At 33.4% G+C, this 20070-nt stretch overlaps 1 protein-coding gene and 1 long non-coding RNA gene across 11 annotated transcripts; both read left to right on the forward strand.

Annotated features, from left to right (window-relative positions):
• Window positions 1–380: 380 nt before the first annotated feature.
• LOC108197460 (type IV inositol polyphosphate 5-phosphatase 7) lies at window positions 381–4813 on the forward strand. 4 transcript variants are annotated; one of them, XM_064083593.1, is made up of 13 exons: window positions 381–915; window positions 1025–1109; window positions 1437–1505; window positions 1675–1759; window positions 1855–1959; window positions 2033–2822; window positions 2900–3093; window positions 3328–3436; window positions 3528–3676; window positions 3771–4009; window positions 4106–4184; window positions 4270–4410; window positions 4510–4813. In XM_064083593.1, the coding sequence occupies exons 1-10, from the start codon at window positions 886–888 to the stop codon at window positions 3991–3993; spliced, it is 1839 nt and encodes a 612-aa protein (XP_063939663.1). In that variant the 5' UTR covers window positions 381–885; the 3' UTR covers window positions 3994–4009; window positions 4106–4184; window positions 4270–4410; window positions 4510–4813. The 4 variants fall into 4 exon arrangements, with proteins under 4 accessions (XP_063939663.1, XP_063939664.1, XP_063939662.1 ...); XM_064083594.1 differs by having other exon boundaries at window positions 4283–4410; XM_064083592.1 differs by having other exon boundaries at window positions 382–915; window positions 3771–4010; window positions 4113–4184; window positions 4283–4410.
• Window positions 4814–9193: 4380 nt separating this feature from the next.
• Window positions 9194–14393, forward strand: LOC108197640 (uncharacterized). 7 transcript variants are annotated; one of them, XR_010286606.1, is made up of 13 exons: window positions 9194–9490; window positions 9576–9722; window positions 10293–10369; window positions 10636–10875; window positions 11034–11108; window positions 11321–11489; window positions 11673–11777; window positions 11858–11907; window positions 11991–12099; window positions 12198–12276; window positions 12381–12424; window positions 12525–12862; window positions 13870–14393. It is a non-coding gene; the product is annotated as an uncharacterized LOC108197640 (long non-coding RNA). The 7 variants fall into 7 exon arrangements; XR_010286607.1 differs by having other exon boundaries at window positions 10640–10875; XR_010286609.1 differs by having other exon boundaries at window positions 9681–9722.
• The last annotated feature ends 5677 nt before the right edge of the window (window positions 14394–20070 follow it).

The following is a 20070-nucleotide window of genomic DNA, read 5'->3' on the forward strand; positions in this document are numbered from 1 at the left end:
GAGGGGAAGATAAACGACTAAAATAAAGTGAACTATAAAAAGAATATAAAGAAAAACTCTACAGATGTGCTTGTACAATTTCAGTACAACATAGACACATACAATTTCTTTATCTTTAACTGCTTTTACTTTTAAAAAAGACCATGTAGTAAAAAAGAAATGTAACTACAAGATGGATACTATTAGATCTTGTACACACCCCTCAGCTTTGTTGACCCAATAGGTAAAAAATTTAGTCAGTAGTGAAGTCGTTTCATACATTAAATATACCTAAAACGACATGTCTGTCATGTTCAGCCTTGGGTTTTGAAGTGCAAGAAAAAAAAAAGAGAGGAGTGTGTAGTGATGCTGTGAGTCTTGTTCTCTCTGCACTTTATTCTGCTCAAATTATATACTTTGCTGTTCCTTATAACCAGCCTACATTTCCAGCAGGAAAAAAAAAAAAAAAGAAAAAGAAAATAGGGGGACCCCACTCTTTCTTTCTTTCTAAACTTTGATATAACTGTGTGTATCTGTGTGTGTAGGAGTGTGTATGCCTCATTGTCATGTGGTTTAGTTTCAAGAATCTACTATATATACTGACTTCTACACATGTAAAAGTGTTTTGTGTCTCTCTTTTGTGATTTGTGTCTATCTTCTTGTTTGTTCAAGTTGTGATCTTACAGAGACTAAAGAACATTGCTTTAGGGCCTTTGGGGAAATACCCAAGATTTTTAGTTATTGTAGTTGGGATTTGGAGGACCATTTTCAGAAAGATTTTGAATTTGAGCTTATAAGTCATTTTCTTGGGAAAATTTAGTTGCTTTTTGGAAAAATCAAGAAGTTTGGGAGAAGGGGAAGGGGGGTATTACAAGAACTGCATGAAGAAGAACCAGAACTGAAACAATGAGAGATGGGAATTCCAAGAAAAGCAAGGTCTATTATATTGCTATATCTGTTTTCTATATTTATATTTTGATGATGATATCTAAGCAAGAAAATTGTATTCACTTGGATTCTGACTCTGTGTATGTGTTTGATGAAGCTCTCCTGGTCAAAATCACTTGTTAGGAAGTGGTTCAACATAAAGTGCAAAACTGAGGAATTTGAAGCAGATGATGTAAATGAAGGTGGGTATTTTTAGTTTTAGTATATAATTGCAGTTATTGGAATATGTTTGCTCTTTGATTGAATATACCTTGTGACTTGTGTCATGTAAAGTCAAAGTTCCTAAGGTGTCACTATTACACTCAGATTTTTGTTCATATCTAGATTTTCTTCTGAATTTAACTATAAAATATGTAAGTGGATCATTTGATTCTCCTGTGATGTTTTAGCTTTCTAATGATGTTAATGATAGAATTGGGGGCTCTAAGGTTTATTAATCCTGTTGATATGATCAAATAATCAAATTCGGCTCTTGCTATATCAAATGACATTCCCTTTTTTTTTTTTAGGTGTTAATGTGGAATGCAGGAAAAGCTTCTCTGAAAGAGAGCCATGTACAATCAAGAAGAGTAAAACAGGTTTGAAATACTTTTTGGCTTTAATTCAGAACTTGTTTGTCCACCAGCAAGTAAATATAGCAATTAGGAAAAAAGGGAACAAGATAGTTGCTCACACTGCTGCTAAATTTTCTATCTCCTTGGATAATGTCAATGATAATAAGGTATTTTCTTTAACTTGTATTCACAGATAACTTTAGTAAGTCCTCTGATCGTGTCCGGAAAGGAAGAGTTGATCTTGACCATCCTCAGGTGATAAATGTGCAGAACTATAGGTTTGTCTACTACAATATTTGTAAACTTTTGTGCATTCAGCTCTTTGCTGCTAAGTATAAACAGTTTTCATATATTTAACTTTCAATTGCAACAGTATTTTTTCAGCTACCTGGAATGTGGGGGGAAAATCTCCTTCAAGCAGTATGAACCTAGATGATTGGCTTCTTGCCTCACCTCCTGCAGACATTTATGTACTTGGGTACGAGTCCTTGATTTTGATCTTCATTTATGCTTTTTTCAGCCTTTCTTACTTATAATCAATTGTCACTCAGATTTCAAGAAATAGTTCCTCTGAACGCCGGTAATATTTTGGGTGCTGAAGACAATGGCCCTGCTAAAAAATGGCTAGCTCTAATTCGCAAAACCTTAAATAATCGTCCCGGAACAAGTGGAGGAAGTGGACGTTATACACCTTCTCCTATCATCGATCCTATTGTTGAATCAGATGCTGACTTTGAGGGATCAACCAGGCAAAAGAACTCATCGTTCTTCCATCGTAGATCATTTCAGGCACCCCGGTACTGGAGAAATGATTGTGACTATACAAGCTCTCAACCTCAACTTGATCGAAGATTTAGTGTCTGTGACCGAGTGATGTTTGGCCATAGGCCAAGTAATTATGACCCCAACTTTAGGTGGGGTCAGAGGCCAAGTGATTATTCTTCGAGTCACAGGCCAAGTGACTATTCTTCAAGTCACAGGCCGAGTGATTACTCATCAAGTCGCAGGCCAAGTGATTATTCCTCAGTTCAAAGGTCAAGTGACTATTCTTCAAGCCGCAGAGCAAGCGACTATTCCTGGGGTCAGAGGCCAAGTGACTATTCCAGATGGGGATCCTCTGATGATGATTACGGGCCTGGAGATTCACCTAGCACTGTTTTATCCTCACCAATGTTTAATGGCGTGTCTGCACCAGTGGAAGACGGGTACTGCTTAGTTGCAAGCAAGCAAATGGTTGGGGTTTTTCTTACAATATGGGTGAGAAGCGATTTAAGGGAGCATGTCAGAAACTTGAAAGTATCTTGTGTTGGTAGAGGTTTAATGGGTTATCTTGGAAATAAGGTATCCATTGTTGTGCACAAAAACACAGTTTTGTTTCTTTTGATAAAAACTTTAAATAATCGGAATTATATGTTCAGGGGTCCATCTCAGTGAGCATGATGTTGCATCAAACAAGCTTCTGCTTCGTCTGCAGCCATTTGACCTCGGGACAGAAGGAAGGCGATGAGCTAAGGAGGAATTCTGATGTCATGGAGATCCTAAAGAAGACGAGATTTCCACAAGTTCGCAGCGTCTGTATTGACAAGTCCCCAGAAACAATTCTTCAACATGAGTAAGACTTATACCTATTTATCAGCCATATATGTTTTCACACAAGTTGACATAATATCATCTCGATATTATATAATCTTATAGCCAGTTTCAGTTTAGTGTCTGAACACCCTTGAACTCAGTTTATGTCAGTTCACCATTTCATATGAGAACATTACTGAATGAATGGTTATATAATTGATTATCATGATAGATAGAGTACAAAGAGTATTCTAAAAAATTTCATTTTGACCAGTCGAATTATCTGGCTCGGAGACCTGAATTATCGAATTGCTCTTTCCCACCGAACAGCGAAAGCTCTAGTCGAAATGCAAAATTGGAGAGCTCTGTTAGAGAATGACCAGGCATGGCATACATCTCTTTGCTTTAGCATCTTGTTTTACTTTGTATCTTTTAAGAGAAGAATTACTGAAGTACCTCTCTTTTTTTTGGCAGCTGCGAATAGAGCAGCGTAGGGGTCGTGTGTTTGAAGGGTGGAAGGAAGGTAAAATATACTTCCCACCTACATACAAGTATTCAAATAATTCAGACAGATACACTGGTGAAAATATGCACCCAAAAGAGAAACGAAGAACACCTGCATGGTAAGATATCTTAACAAAAACTTATGGGCAAGTGGTGAGTTACATGTTAGGTGATTCAAGGCCCTAATGTGTTATCTATTTCAATTTTGTGAAGGTGCGATCGAATCTTGTGGTTTGGAGGAGGTCTCCATCAAATGTCTTATGTGCGAGGGGAATCTAGATTCTCCGACCATAGACCAGTTTACAGCATATTTTGGGCTGAGGTTGAGTCCTCAAGTAGTGGTTTACGGAGAAGCACGAGTTGTTCGACCTCCAGGATAGAGGCAGAGGAGTTGTTGCCATACTCGAATGGTTACACTGAACTTTGCTTTTTTTAACAGTTTGCGCCTCTGCGGTAATTCTTGAACTCATAATTCTTTTATACTAATGCCAACATATAAGTATATAACTACTTGAACTTGGAGATGCTCATTCGCGCACTTATTCTTGGTTGCAGGCAGATATTATAATTTGGTGGCACAATTTTGAAGGTTGATGGAGACATTTTTATATACTCATACTGAAAAAAGTAAGTATTTGAGGTCGAGCTAATTTTTGGTGTGCAGTTAGTTTATTTAGCCTAACTTAATAATTCTTTCGATAATCCCTGACAGAAAACTCTAACAGAACTGCTAACTTATTCCAAGCTAGAAGAGATCACATTTAAACCATTATTTCCGGTTCAACAACCAATTGCAACATAGACTAACGAAGTCCCACTTCACGGGATCTCAAGTTCCCTTCAAGTTCTTAAGGTACTAAAATGTTGTACTATTGTAAATACATGACAGAAAGTCGAAAATATAGCTAAACCAATTAGTATCATTTATCAACATAATATCTTTGTATTGCAGGTTGAACTTAATTGATCAGAGATAGCCAAGTGGGTAACTGATGAAGAGTTTATTCAAGATTCTTTTGTGAACTGTACAAACCTAACTGCCTGGAAGAGAATGGAGTTTGTGAAAATAATCATTAGGCTTCAACTTTTTGTTTTAAATGAAGAGAGAACTGGGGAGTGATGTGTACATTAAATCTGACTGTATATACACACTCTTTTTCTATAGTAGTAAAGAGTTTGAAAAATATGATTCTAAGAAGTCCTCTTGTTGTTTCTTTATCTGTTGATGATCTACTGTAAAAGCTGTTTGTTGTTCACTCACCATCTCCACTGCATGTCTGCTTTTCATTTTTATTAATGCATGTGTATGATGAACAAGAAACCAGAGAAAAATTAGAAAGACAAAGAAGACAGTTTCACAGAAATGGCAGTATGTTGGTGGGAAGTCAGAAACATGTTTGTCTTTTCTGTTCAACTTATTATCAAATTAGGAACTTTTTGCATGCTAGGGGACTCTGGGTAAAAAACAGAGTTTATATACATTTACAAGAGTGGGCTGAGTATTGCAGTCAGCTGTGCCTTCATTTTAGATTAAAGTAACTGCACTGCAGTGCTGCCTGCTGGAGTGCTGGTAATCTGGCATCCAATAATCTGATAACTTATGTTGTAATGGAGAATATGTTGAAAACCAATTCATCCATTTTTGGGTCGAAGACGTCGAAGATTTTTGTCAAACCAGAACTCTGGTACCATGTTGAGAAGTGGTCAGTCTAAAATCTCCATGTTGAGAATCAGTTCATTTAATATTTTAAGAGAAAGACCCATTTAGATATCATGCTATATTTCAACATAATACAAAACTTTGACATTTTTCATTTGGCAAGGGTTACCAAACAAGGTTGATCATTTGGATGCATGCATAAGATACCATGTAAGGCATAAACACATGAGACAGTAGCTTGTTCTATTTTCGGGAAAAATATTGACAAGATGATATTTTTCGAAATTAAGTTATTTTCCGTGAAGCAGGATAATCATCAGATAAATTAATAAGCAGAAGAAGATTAATATAAAAATACAGAGCAAAAGAGAGACAAAAAGATAAACATTCTATGCTTGTGCTTCACTCGACCACCTAGTGATGATTTGACTGAAAAAAGGGTGTCGCCTCTTGTGCTTGTCTTAATATATCCATATAATCCCACAGTTATTGTCACTACTGTACATCTCTATAAATATATTCTTGCTTTAGGTCTTTAACTGGAAGCTAGATTTAGAGCTTGTTTCTAAATGCTACTGCTGCTACTACAATTCTGTTTGAAAAACAGAGCTTGAAGCGAAAATAAAGAGGTCGGAGAGGTGATTGGACGGACACTGTTTTTTCAGTGCACCAGTTTAATTTATAAATTAAATATTAAAGTTGGGATTGAGCTATATTTGGTTACATGTATTGAGTTCTATTCCACTGCAAATCATTATTATACAAATTAAATACAAAAATGTATATTTTGGGGTCCGAAATTAATCCGGATGTGGGTCTAGATGGGGCTCCGGTGAGACCCAATAGGACAGGGATGAGGCTAGTACCTGGTAGGTCTGTCAATGGAGCGGAGCTCCGACCCGATCCGATCCGATCCGGGGCCTTTTTAGTGGATATAGATTCATCGAAATAAAATCCGATCCGAAATTTGATCCGATAAGAAAAATCCGATTATAAATAAATATATATATAAATAATAAATATCAATAATAAATATCAATAAATAAATACATTAAATTTTTTTAGTTGCAGTAGTTATTTTTAGTTATAGTAGTCCCTGGATATTAGTTATGTGAGTCGTGGGTTGTGATTGTGTTTGATTAATTGTTTAATTAACTAGTACGAATGAGTTGTAAAGTTATAGCAAATAGTATTAGTATCTTGAAAATTCTATCATTTTGTGTATTTTGCCTCTTAATTTGTGATTTTTAATAAAATAAAAATGTAAGAAGCTATTTCGATCACGGCGTCTCATTTCATCATATCCTTCCTTTAAGAATCACTGACATTATTTTTTAAAAAAATATTTTTAAATCTAAGTAAAAAAACTAAATGGATCCGGATATCCGATCCGTGATCCTAATGGATCCGGATATGGATCGGCCTGTAAAAAATCCGGTCCCGATCCGATCCGAATCCGAATCCGATAAAATAAATGGATATGGATATGAATTTAGGCTGATCCGATCCGAACCCGATCCATTGACAGACCTAGTACCTGGCAGGACTATGATAAGGCTAACTTCTGTTTTTTAGAATTAAATCGAGTTTGTCCAACTCTTGATAAGACTCTGGTGAACACAAGATAAATTGTGTGGTGCGGAGATGGATCTTAGATCGGTGATGTCATACAGAGATGGGTAGTGACATGTAGGGGTGAACAAAACCGAACCGAACCCGTAAAACCGAACCGGACCGTATAATTTTGGTTCGATTTGGTTTCATTTTTCTGAAAATTTCGGTTAATTCGGTTTTTCGGTTTGAACCGAAAAGAATTTCAATTCGATTCGGTTTTTAATATAATATTTCGGTTTAAACCGAAATAACCGAACTTTTTATTACATATAAAATAGATATATTTTATATACATTATATATAGATAATTTTAGAATCTAACGTCCTTAATTGACTAACAAAGCGCGGCTCGACTTGGCTTAACCGATTAAGAGCAGAGGTAGCCTGGAGATTGTATGGTGCAGAATGTATGCGGATCGCGGAGATTGCAAGCATATTGATTGTTTTTTAATTACACTGGAGTTTTGTAATACAAATGATGATATACTTTTTACATGTTTGCTTGATAATTGGCCACTGGTTACTACTCCCTCTGTCTCTCTCATTTCTTTACAGTTATTATTTTGAGATGTCCCTCTTATTTCTTTACGTTACTATAAATAGTAAGTTTTTCTCATCATTACACCCACTATCTTCCCCTACTATCTCATATTTAACAATAAAAACTAGTATTACACCCACTACTTTCCTCCACTATCTCAAATCTATTATTAAATATTGATAGGTCCCACCACTTTACCCACTTTCATCTAATTTTACTCATTTTTCATACATTGCCTTGGTCTCCGTGTCTCCCTCCAATGTAAACAATTGAGGGGGACTTATTACCGCTAATCTGTCACTCTTCTGGTGTCTCAGATTCCCAGTACTCAGCATCAGCATTTCATGGTTTTAAGAATTTCGGTTTAAGAAAATCGAAACCGAAACCAAACCGAAATAATTCGGTTGGTTCGGTTCGGTTTAAAATAATAATTCGGTTCGGTTCGGTTTTTGAAAAAAGCACACTTTGGTTTTCGGTTTTTTCGGTTCGGTTCGGTTTTGAACCGAACCGACCGAATGCTCAGCCCTAGTGACATGCAAAAAGTAGGTCATGTTATTAGGGTGAATTTTTTTAATTTATATTTTGGTGAGTTGTATTTTAACAATTCTCCCCGTCTATTAGTATAACTGCATATGCATCTGATGTATTATCATTACTCCCTCTGTTTTTTAATATATGACGTTTGACTTTTTGGCACACACTTTTAAGTGCTTTGACCGGATAGTTAAATGTATTATTTTTGAAATTTTCTTTTTCTGAATAAAAATATGTAATCAAAATTTTAATTTACAAAAAAAATCAGTTAAAAATAATAAGTTTTACTACCCGGTCAACCCACCTAAAGATAAGTGCACAAGTCAAAAGTGTCATATAAAAAAAAACAGAGGGAGTATCATTTTAGATTTAATTTCAAATAAAACCATATAATTTACCGTCTCGGGTTTATTATTAACCTGCAATGTAGCTATCATCCAGAATGTAGAGTATTATTGTTTGGCACTCCAATTATTCGAGATGTGTCATTTATTGCTACTGTTCTAGACTCCAGAGCAAGATTTTCGCGAACTTAGGAAGACAAGGCAAGTGGCTCTGCAATTTCTCTAGTTAATTAATTCCTCCGTATTTTTGCGTTCACTTAATTAAATGGTGCTCTCTCCATCCCAAATTAGATGAGCTAGTTGATTTTGGGCACATAATTTAAGGTGTATTGACCGACTAGTTCCGAAATTTATTTTTTTTTTAATTTTTTTTGTAAATTAAAATTTCATTTTAAATTTTTATTTGCAAAGTAAAATTTTAAAAATATGTAATATAGCTATGCGGTTAATGAACTTTAAAATGCGTGCCCGAAGTTAGCGAGCTCATCTAATTTGGGATGAAGGGAGTAACGTGTAATTCAGAATTTGAGAAGTTGTGCGATGCTTTTCTATAATTAAAATTTGACTGAGGAAAAAAAAGACAGGTCCAGCATGCAGCGGCTATGAATAAAAAAATGATGGTGTATAGTTCGATCTTTATTATTTTATGGGACTTAATGCACATGTTATCGAATACCGGAAGCTAAATTCAGTTATTTTTTGTAACTTGCTGTGAATGTTTGCACTCGTTGTACGTGCAACTGCTGCTGAACATGGGAATATTGAATAGTTCACAATAATAAAAGGTGTACTTCACTCGGATTTTAATAGATTATATATTATTTATAAATCTATATCTATATCTATATCTATATCTATATAATCCTAATTCCTAAATACAAAGAAAATGAAAAAGTACAAAAACTACCCTTTCCTAATTTCAAATTTAACCACAGCAAAGGTCCTTTCTGTCAAATTACTCATAAGTTGGATGATCCATTACTTACTGGGTATGACCCATAGATTTGTAACACTCAATCATGCTTTACCACATGCAAGATCCGGTTTCTCACGGGTCATCCAACCAGATATTTGAAAATCAGCAGTTCAAACTCTGCATAATTTCAGGCTCCTATAAGTCAAATAAATAACTGCTTTCCATAATCTTTGAAGGACAGTTTACACACACGTTATTTTCTTTGTTTCACATTTGCATCTTCTCCAGATTTCTAAATCTTCATTGTCGTCGATGATCGAACAGGTTAGTTTTTCAATCTCTTAATGATTGGTTACTATTCGAATAAATTCCGATCCGCACTGAAATTGGTGACCATGATAATTGTCAGGGTGCATCTCCAGTGTTTTCGTTTGATTGTGTCATAGCCGTTGTCGTTTCTTTTTGTTTTCTGTGAATGGGTTTTAACTGGTTGTTTAGACAAATTTGCGAGCAGATCGTAAGCGCGTCCCTTTCGGTGTGGTTTCGCCTTCGTCTGGTGAGCATAACTAACCATTACTGATACTTATCGCACATTGCTTGAATAGTTTTGGGTGTTGTCAGGACAACATAGACAGTGTTCATAGTCCGGTCACTCTAGGCCTCCTCAAGTAATTAGCTTTACAGGAAGGGACACTGTTTAGCTTTGCAATCCAGAAAAAAAAAAAAAGAGTTTTTATCAATTACTTTGAAAAGTCCAGAATCTTATGGACTATTGTTAATGAGGATTATGTAAAAAAGAAGTCTTATTTTTATTAGTAAATAGTTTACTCATATCTAATAGATGGAAATTAGCATATGTTTCATAGCCCAGTTTATTAAATATGTAGTACATTATAAGCCCAATTTTGCGATTGATACAAATTCTCTATCAGTGGTTGGAATATTTGTAATATATAACCCAAGGTCCAGGTTAAAATATCAGTATTGTTAAGTCCGCGTTCTATCAGTTGTCATGGAGACTTTGAACAAAGTGGTGTATTGGGACAACAAAATGCACAATGTATACATGGCATTCTTACTAACCTTTTCTCGCTTTGACATTCTTTATAATTGATTCTTATCTTAGATTCTGGCGTTACACATGTCATTGGTCCAAATCCGTGAATCAGAGTGATGCATTCAAGCTCACAACACCAGCACAAGGTATTTGTCTATTTCCGTATTCGTGTGCTATTTGTCATGCCTTTTTCCTATTTTTTATAGCTGAAAATGTAAATATCCAATTACATATGTACTATCCTTACTCTTACCTAGAGACATTTACCAGTAACGATAATAATTCTATTGACATCCTGACATAGCTGCATGTCAAATTAATTGAATTTGTGTACGAATCTGAAGCTTATTATGTGTGAAACAAATAGCAGTTGCCAATTACATACTCCATCTAACAAAATCAAGTTCCACAGCCAGGGAGAAGACTTTATTGCAAGAGAGTGTAGATCAGATATATTTCCACCACCATATAGTTCATATCTAAGTTTTTAATTTTTGGAGCTATGGAATGGCCGCGTACTGTCTTGGAACAGAAGGCAGAGGAAATTAAATGTTTTTTTCACGGTTTCTGTTATACTAACTACCAAGCATGTCCTATGCCTATCCTCAAGTTTGCACTATTAGTCCTAATCTTTAGTGCGTAGTTACATCAGGTAAATAACTTACTTTATTATTGGTTTTCCTGCAATTAGTACTTTATTAGTAGAACCAAATTGCTACATTATCAGAACGTGTTTCCTACATGCTTATAGCTGTCATCTTCTTTTGGGTGTCAACAATTGACGGAACCTAATATAAAGGTTGTTTTCAGGCTGTCACTGTTGCATACGCTGTATACCTGCACAAGATCAGTGTACACCTTCAACCCGCAGTGGATAAATATGTGGTAGGATTTTTTAGCCTTCTTAGTATATTTAAATGTTTATGTATATTATATTAAATTGATTCTTGATATAGCTTTCATCTTGACATCGCCTACAATATTGTACAAAATTCGCAAAAAGTTCACGCACTCTAAATGTGTTTTCTGGTTGTACTTTGTTAACAAAAAACATTTTAATCTTTAAGATTACTGAAAGCAATATATGGATGCTGCAGGGTTATGTTGTATACCGTGTCCGTGTAAAACATGGTGGACGCAAGAGACCTGTTCAGGGGTACTGTGTATGGAAAGCCAACAAACCAAGGTGTGACTCAGCTGTAATTTCAGCGCAGCAAGCAATCAGTTGCTGAGGAATGTGCTGGCCGAAAACTTGCTAGCCTAAAGGTTCTCAATTCTTACCATAATTTTAGGCACGCAGTCTGCTTGCACCTCGATTTTACCCTTCATTTTCGCCCTAACAATCTCTTCACTCATCCAATCCGTTTTGATTTCAAATTTCAACACAAACTTAACCTCCAAAATATCAATCTTCAGTTGAGTTTTTATTAGTGTTTTGTTGTCAAACAGGTTGCATCCATAGACATTTCTGATCAGTTTCATCTTCATCTTGAATGGTTGATTTTCATCAAAGATTGTATTCTATATGGTGATTTGAGCGTATGGATCTGACAGGTTAGTAACCCAAGTTCCAATATTCACTTAGTAACTCTGTATTTCGATTTTACATCACTAACTAACATAAAGATGCGCAGGCCGAAAATAGAATTCTCATAGTCCGTTGTCTCTTTTTTGGACAAAAATGGTAGGTTCTTTAGCAGTCATGTTTACATTGTTATCTGGATGTTTTGATTTGTAACATCAAGGTATGTAATGTTTTGAATCCAGATACCCCGCGGCATTACTTATCTCTCAATTCCAAAGGGATGTTGGCAGTTGTTCAGGGATATTGCGATTCTCACAAGTAGTTTGTCTTTTTCATGAGTTTATTCATGTGGTATGTTTAACCTCTACATGAAGCATGTACATTAATAATAGTTCTATGCTTCTCCCCTGTCAGTGATGTGAAATTTCTGTTATGACTATCTGTTTCAGGTCCATCATATTTGCAATCGTGCATCATTTCCTAATTTTTTTCAGGCTTCGCCTTGACCCTGACTTTGTAGAGAATCTGGTAAGAATTTAATATATTGTTATATAGTAAAATTTATATTTGGTAAGAGAAGAAACTTATGCTGACATATTTAATTGTACTCTGTCCATGTCCTCCTTCCATAGGTGTTATGATAACATAGCTCTAAAGATATCTGGTTTATCATCAGGTAAATAGTATATTATATTTGATATTATAATTTCTAATTGTATTATATGATAAGCTTTTTTATTTATATACACCAAGTCTTATACGGTAAACATGTACAGATAAGTTAACTTCGGTACAAGGATGAAAAATTTAGTAGGTGAATGGATGTGAATGGATCACAATGTTGAAGTGGTCAGAACCAGAAGATCCACTTGAGTCACCTGGTTCCAACTTTTGCAGCATATATAGAAACATATACAAGCATAATCACCGTCGCATTTGAAACAGCCTTCCTAAGAAGAGCTTATATTTAGACTGCAGTCCTCCGCAGATTGCTGCCACAGACCAAGTTTAGAGTATTTAGACCAGCAAACAGCCGTGTTGCAATAGAGTATGGAATTGCAGAGATTATGTTTCAGGCCTTCTCATATGCTTTTCCATATGATGCATTCACCTGGTAAAATTTTCATCCTTTGCGCTCTGATTTTCTACATGATAAATAGTCAGATTTTGAGATTGGTCAATTGATCTTTGATTTAAAGAGTTTTAGGAACTGGTTGAATCACCGAAAAATATCCATGATCATATCGAATATTCTAACAAAAAAAGTATTGTGTTAGGCCAATTTGTGTCCCCAAGAGCCAGGACCCATTTATTACGCTAAACTAAGCATGATATGATTAAAGGTGATTTAGACATAATTAGAATGACTCACCTCTCTGATACTAAATCAAAATTCTTTACACTAAAGATATTATTTAGTCATGTGAAACAACTCGATCTTCAACACATTCATACTAAAAATGACTATAATTTGTAAACTGTGTTACCTAAATAAGAAAAATGTTCGATGCCTATCTTTGATATTAGATATGATTTTTAACATGAAGGGGGATATTGTGCTTGACGTGAATATTCATGAAGGAACATAGAGTGGCATTTCATGAGAAGTTAAAGGGAAACAACTTTGTTGCCACATATATTACTACTTGCAGATATCTTAAATATTCATGGTTGAATAATATATAGTTTTGTTGAAACTGGCTTTACAAAAAGTTCTAATCAAATCAGGGTCATATATGTTGATGATGAGTATGTTTAACCTTTACATTTGCTGGCAAAAATACCAAATACTTCTGTGATTTCATTAGCTGACAGTTATAGAACTTTATTCACAAAATTTGCTTTACGAGTCTGAGGAAAGTGATCTCTGATTTAAATTTAGGGTCCTGGTCCCTGACAACCAGTTGTCAGGGACAGGTTATTTAACACACACTTCCAGGGCCGTCGGATCTATATTTCAAGGGCCCAGATTAAAACTTCGTTTTTTTAAGATCCAGACCATTGAAATACAGATCTTATGGTAATGGAGTTGTGTGTTAGATAAAGCCTCCCTGACAATCAGTTGTCTGGGACCAAAACCCTTAAATTTAATTTTATATGGATGTTTATTATTTTTCATAGGCCGAAGAAAGACATGGAGATATACTGGGTCATCTTCTCTATGCTGCTAAATTAGCGGCAGAGAAAGAAGGTATCGTGGATGGATTTCGTATACTGAGTAACAATGGACCTGCTGCAGCCTGCATGCAAGTTGATACAACTTACAAGCCACAGTTGCCTTCATTAAACTCTTACTCATAGACTAAGTATAAGAGTCTTAGTCAGTAATTTTTAGTTACATTGTTGTCATGATTGATCTTTGATTCAGAGAGCTTTAGGAACTGGCCGAAGCACCGAAAAATATCCTCCAAAGCTGGATTAGCGACAGGTTCTTGCTGTCAAGATTCTGCATGAAAGTTGACATGGAGATTGTAGGTCAATTATTTATGAGATGGTTGTTTCTTTTGCACAACTGTACTAACAATTCTAATTCGGTTCCTGTCTTTTTGCAAATGGAAAGTTTTCACATATTTCTCAGACAATTTTAAAATTTATGTATATAATAATTTCCTCTATTGATTTATTGCATGAAATTTTGAGATTCAGATGATAGAGTAATTTTGTTATATTCCATAATTTATGTAGCATTATTCACTGGTAAAGAGATATGGTCATTATATTTAGATAATAAAGATGACAACGGTTCTTTAAAAATCATTGTGATCTGGATACGTACTATCAGAAATTTGACAATTGAAGGTAATCAGAGGAAGAGAATGCGCAGACTCTCAATGTGGCTGATTACCCTCTTGGACAAGCTCAACTCTGGCTCTGGTTTCTGATACTTACATAAAAATTAGTAACAGTGTTTTTATATCATATTTTGGCAGTAAAATTTTTATAAATTGTTTATAATTTTATAATTTTTCTGCTTTTATCCTTTTTCTTTTTATATATTGACCTAATTTTCAATTAATGCAAATTATAAAAAGTAATAATTGCTAAAATGTTAAATTAATATAAATAGGTATGTTATTTATACATGAAGTTTCAAATTTAAATTACAATTTTATATATTTGTTTGATTTGATCTCTTTAAGCTAATATAATTATTTGTTTAAGTGGTTTTAAACAAATTATATTAATTTAAGTGATATTAATTTATAATTTTATGAATTGAAAAAAGATGTGTAATACTAATATCTATACTCCAATTGTAACTACTACCGATTCCATCTTAATCTTTTTACAAATTATTAATGGTAGCAATAATTTTTCATATATTTAATATAACTTGATGAATATATTCTCATAATTTAGTTACTTTATTTTAAATTTAGTAATATATTTTTTAATCATCAACATACTAATAAAGATAAACAAGGATCACTTTTACCGCATCTGCAACAAATGATTTATAGTTATGATCCTCCCATTTCAAGACTAATGCTCCCACCGTTTATGACAATACAACCAATGATTTAGGATTATTATCCTCCAATTTCAAGATTAATGTTCTCACCTTCTATAGCGTCAGATATTAAGTTCTGTCAAATGAATTAAAATTCACTGAGAGATTAATATTAGATTGTGGGTCAAAAAATAGTACTCCCTCCATCCCAAATTAGATGGCCCCGTTGACTTTGGGCACACAGTTTAAGGTTCATTGACCGTATAGCTACATGACTTATTTTTAAAATTTTATTTTTGCAAATAAATATTTAAATATGAAATTTTTATTTACAAAAGAAAAAATAAAAAAATAAATTTCGGAAGTAGACGGTCAATGCACCTAAAGTTACGTACCCAAAGTCAACGGGGCCATCTAATTTGGGATGGAGGTGGTATATGTGATTCGTAGCATCATGAACATCGTTTGGTAATTTAACACACTATTGTTACTCCCTCCGTCTATTAATACTTTTTCATGTTTGCATTTGTCACGTTTGTCGATACAACAAACATTACCCGTGTGCGAAACACGGGCCAGATATACTAGTTTTACTAATAGATATAGATAGTATTTGATTTTCATTTTACATGAATTTTAGATAAAAATCGCAATGTTGATATAAAATTTTAAAATTAAGCATAATATTTCAAAATTTGATGAATTTTGGTGAGATTTCACAAACATAGAATCTATCAAACGATTTCACAAAATTCATTATATACATTATTAAGTCTAAAAAAATCTATCAACATTTGAATATTATCAAATTTTAATAGATTTTAAATAATCTTAATTGAATACCATCGAATTTTTAAGCATGAGTTAAATTTTGATTGAGTACTACCAGATTTTGCCGCATAATTTAAAACTCTAATTAAATTTTTCAAAATTTTGATACCTTTTTCAAAAACCAAGCAGGATACACCTGAACTTCATAAATAAATAAAAAAAATTGAAATCTCAATTGATTACACCGCTTACGAGCATCTCTAAGCTAGAGGTTGGTTATAATAATTGGCTATACTGGATTTGTCAGACAATATATAAAATTTGCTAAATTTATAAGACATTTTATTTCAATAGTAGTGGTTATATTGATTGATTAGATCCTAAAAAGAATGTTATATATAAACAGGTTATGTGTCATTTTTTACAGATCTATAATCATTTGATAAATATATTCTTAGGGTTTGATTAAAATTATAGATAAGAAGGGTGTAGCTTTGGCGTGTGAGTTTTTGGAGAAATTTTATATATTTCATATTTTTTATATGCCAACTCATTTTTTATTTAAGAATTTATTTTAATTATAATTAAATAATATATAATAATAATAACAATAATAATAATATTCCGTCTGTTCCACTGGTTAGTAGAGTATATATTGATAGAGGGTACGCGACACCTGTTTTAATATTCTTGTAAATTATAGTTTTGTAACCTATTTTTAAGATTTTTTTCTGAAAAAAAATGTAATAGATAAATTTTGTTTAAGAAAAAAAAATTAAAATAATTTACAAAATTATATTTTGTAAAAGTATTAAAATGCATGTCGAACAGTGCAAAAAAAACGTATCAAATTGAATAAGACAAAGAGTTGAATAAAATAAAGGGTTATTGATCAAAAAACTACGGTACTCTAATTTTTTTTTTGTTAAAATATTGTCAGTGTGAAACCTATTTCCAAAATTATTACTTTTTAAGTATTTTCAAAAATATAGTTTGTAACTTTTGTAAATGAAAATGCAACTTTGATTTAGAATTTTGAATAAATTAATTTTGATTGATATTAGTTGATTATTTGCATTTAACTGTATACAGAAACACATCAAGATACATAAGATTGAACCCCAACCATATCGATCTCCTCATTGCAGATCAACCGCAAACTTAAATGAACGAACTGCTTCTTAATTATCGGCAGAAATGGAGGCGCAATGTTCGATGACTGCGACGGCGAGGGCAGAGCGGAGGTGAGATTCGCATTGATGTGGAGACTCTCACAAACGTTGAGAGATGGTGATAGTTTGTAATTGCGAATTTGCGAGGGTTTGTGATTACGAGAGTATTGTGGTTGAGAGACAGATGGTGGTTTGTGATTGTGGTTGAGGTTTGCGATTCTAACCCTTATTCTTTTTTGGGACGTCCAAAAAAAATAACCTATTATATTTATTATTTTTGAACACTACTTTACACTATTACACTCACTATTTTCTTCCATTATCTTCATTATATAATAATATAAACAGTATTACACTCACTACTTTCTTCCACTATCTCAAATCTATTATTAAATATTGATAGGTCTCACCACTTTTCACACTTCTCAACTGAACTTACTACCTTTTTCTTATTCTACGTGAAAGTCAAACCAGCTCATTCATTTTGGGACGGAGGGAGTAGTAATTAAGATCGCAGAACGCAACTTATTACGAGGCCGTTTGGGTAAGCTTAAAACAAGTGTTTCTTGCTTAAAATAAAAAAGTGGAGTAGAAGTTAGAAGCAAGTTAAGACTTATAAGTGATTAAAGTATTTGGGAAATAAGCAGAAGCCCTGAACAAAAGCTAGCATTCCTAACTTTTTATAAGTGCTTCTTGACTTTTTACATAAACGGTACAAATAAGTGCTTCTAACTTATAAATCAGAAGCCCGGCTTAAAGCGGGAAACAAACACCCCCTATGTAACACATTATTAACCATATATGATTTCAAATAATAGTCAAGTGACGGGTTTAAATACTCATTTGTAAGATACATAAGTCTAAATTGTCGAAAAATACCAAATTTTTAAAGTTGTATTTGGATAATCATTTGTAAGACACAAAAAATCGCATTTGCATTTGTGATTGATTTAGATTGATTAGTTGTAAATATGGTTGAAACAGTTCTAAACTGCATTTTTAAAAATATTCTTTTTAAATTTGTATTTTTGAAAATATTTTTTCCTAAAAGTATATTTAGAAATACTTTTTGTAAGTAGTACTCCCTCCGTCCCAGTCATTTGTATACAAATGGCTGAGACACGGAGACCAAGAAAAAAGGTAAAAGATGAGTAAACTGTAAAGTTAGGTGAAAAGTGAGTAGAGTGGTGGGACTCATTTATATTTAATAATAGATTTGAGATAGTGGAGGAAATTAGTGGGTGTAATAGTGTTTATATTATTATAGAATGGAGATAGTGGAAGAAAGTAGTTGGGGTAATGTTATTTTATATTATAAAATTACTATTTTTGGTATGTATATAATTGATGGAACGTCCAAAAAAAAAAACTGTATACACTCTAAAATAAATATTAACCACCGGACTCCGCGATCACATTGTAATGTTTATTAGTACATCTTTGGAAAATTTTGGACGTCACGCATTACACGCCACGATTTACTAATTCATCTAAAATGTCTGTATTTGACTTTTACAACAGAAAACATTATTTCAAGTTGAACATATGCATGTCTGCCCGACTTTATGGTCATGTTTAATCAAATCTATGTTGGTAGTTTTATTTAGATATCTATTCTCAACTTTTTAGACTTTTCTCTTGAAATATTATTTTTCTATTTTTCTTATTAATTCGACGCTTACCCATTTTTTGTACCTAACAAATTCGTTCGCACCATTAACATCCACGGTTGAACCAAAATTTTGTTAATATTTCTTCTTTCTACTTATTTCAACTGTCAGTCCTGCAGGACGTATTTGTTAGATATTATGAGATTATCTCATTAAAATATTTTCCTTAAATAAATTTTAAGTAGATATCTATTTAGTTACAATTATAAACTAATGTTTTTATACTTTTCATTTTTCAATAGCAATTTATTGGTTTTGACTTTTGAGTTTTGACAGATAGTCAGCCACCCTCAAAAGCTAGTGTACAGTACTATTCGTACAACTGAACATGCCTTTTCATATTTAGAGCATTTCCAACGGGTTGGCTATAATCGTTGGCTAAATTGGACCTGTATGACATTATGTAAAATTTGCTGAACCTGCAAAACATTTTGCTTCAATGATACTGGCTATATTGGTTGGCTATAATTTAAAAATAGTATGTTATTAATATTTTAAATTGTTAAAATAGAATACATCAGTTCAATATAGTAATAAATGATGTACAATCTTCCTACAAATTTTCATACAGACCTGTAGAGGTTCGACAAATTTAGCCATCCATAGCAGGTTGGCTAAATTTATAAACAACAGGTGAGCATGGTTGGAATTGAGTTTTTGGAGCTGTTGGCTAAATTTTTTTATTTTAAGTATGCCAACTCACTTTTTAGCCAAGGGCTTTAGATGGTTGGAGATGCTCTTAACATATGTTAGTATGATACGCCCTCAATCCCTTCTCATTTCTTTACAGTTACTATTTTTGGATGTCCCTCTAATTTTTTTACATTACTATAAATAGTAAGTTTTTCTCATCATTACACCCACTATCTTCCCCCACTATCTCATATTTAACAATAAAAACTACTATTACACCCACTACTTTCCTCCACTATCTCAAATCTATTATTAAATATTGATTGGTCCCACCACTTTACCCACTTTTCATCTAACTTTACTCATTTTTCATACATTGTCTTGGTCTCCGTGTCCCCCTCCAATATAAACAATTGAGGGGGAAGGAGGGAGTATGATTTTTATATGACTAGCATTGTTCACGATAAAAAAAAATAATACAAATTATGGATTGGAGAATATATCATCACCATATTATAAAATATCTCGCAATATCTTCTATAATAAATGTGAGCTAGTGTTTTATTTTGTGGCAAACAAGAGCATCTTTAACAATAATAACTAAAATTAGTCTTAAAATGTACCT

The sequence above is a fragment of the Daucus carota genome, chromosome 8 (genome assembly GCF_001625215.2).
Source record: "Daucus carota subsp. sativus chromosome 8, DH1 v3.0, whole genome shotgun sequence".
NCBI lineage: Eukaryota > Viridiplantae > Streptophyta > Magnoliopsida > Apiales > Apiaceae > Daucus > Daucus carota.

Excerpts from the sequence above, each read along its gene's own strand:
- LOC108197460 (XM_064083593.1), top strand. The coding sequence starts at position 886 with ATGAGAGATGGGAATTCCAAGAAAAGCAAG. Across the intron at positions 1,960-2,032 it reads GCAGACATTTATGTACTTGG|ATTTCAAGAAATAGTTCCTC; the intron begins GTACGAGTCCTT and ends ATTGTCACTCAG. Across the intron at positions 2,823-2,899 it reads TGGGTTATCTTGGAAATAAG|GGGTCCATCTCAGTGAGCAT; the intron begins GTATCCATTGTT and ends TTATATGTTCAG.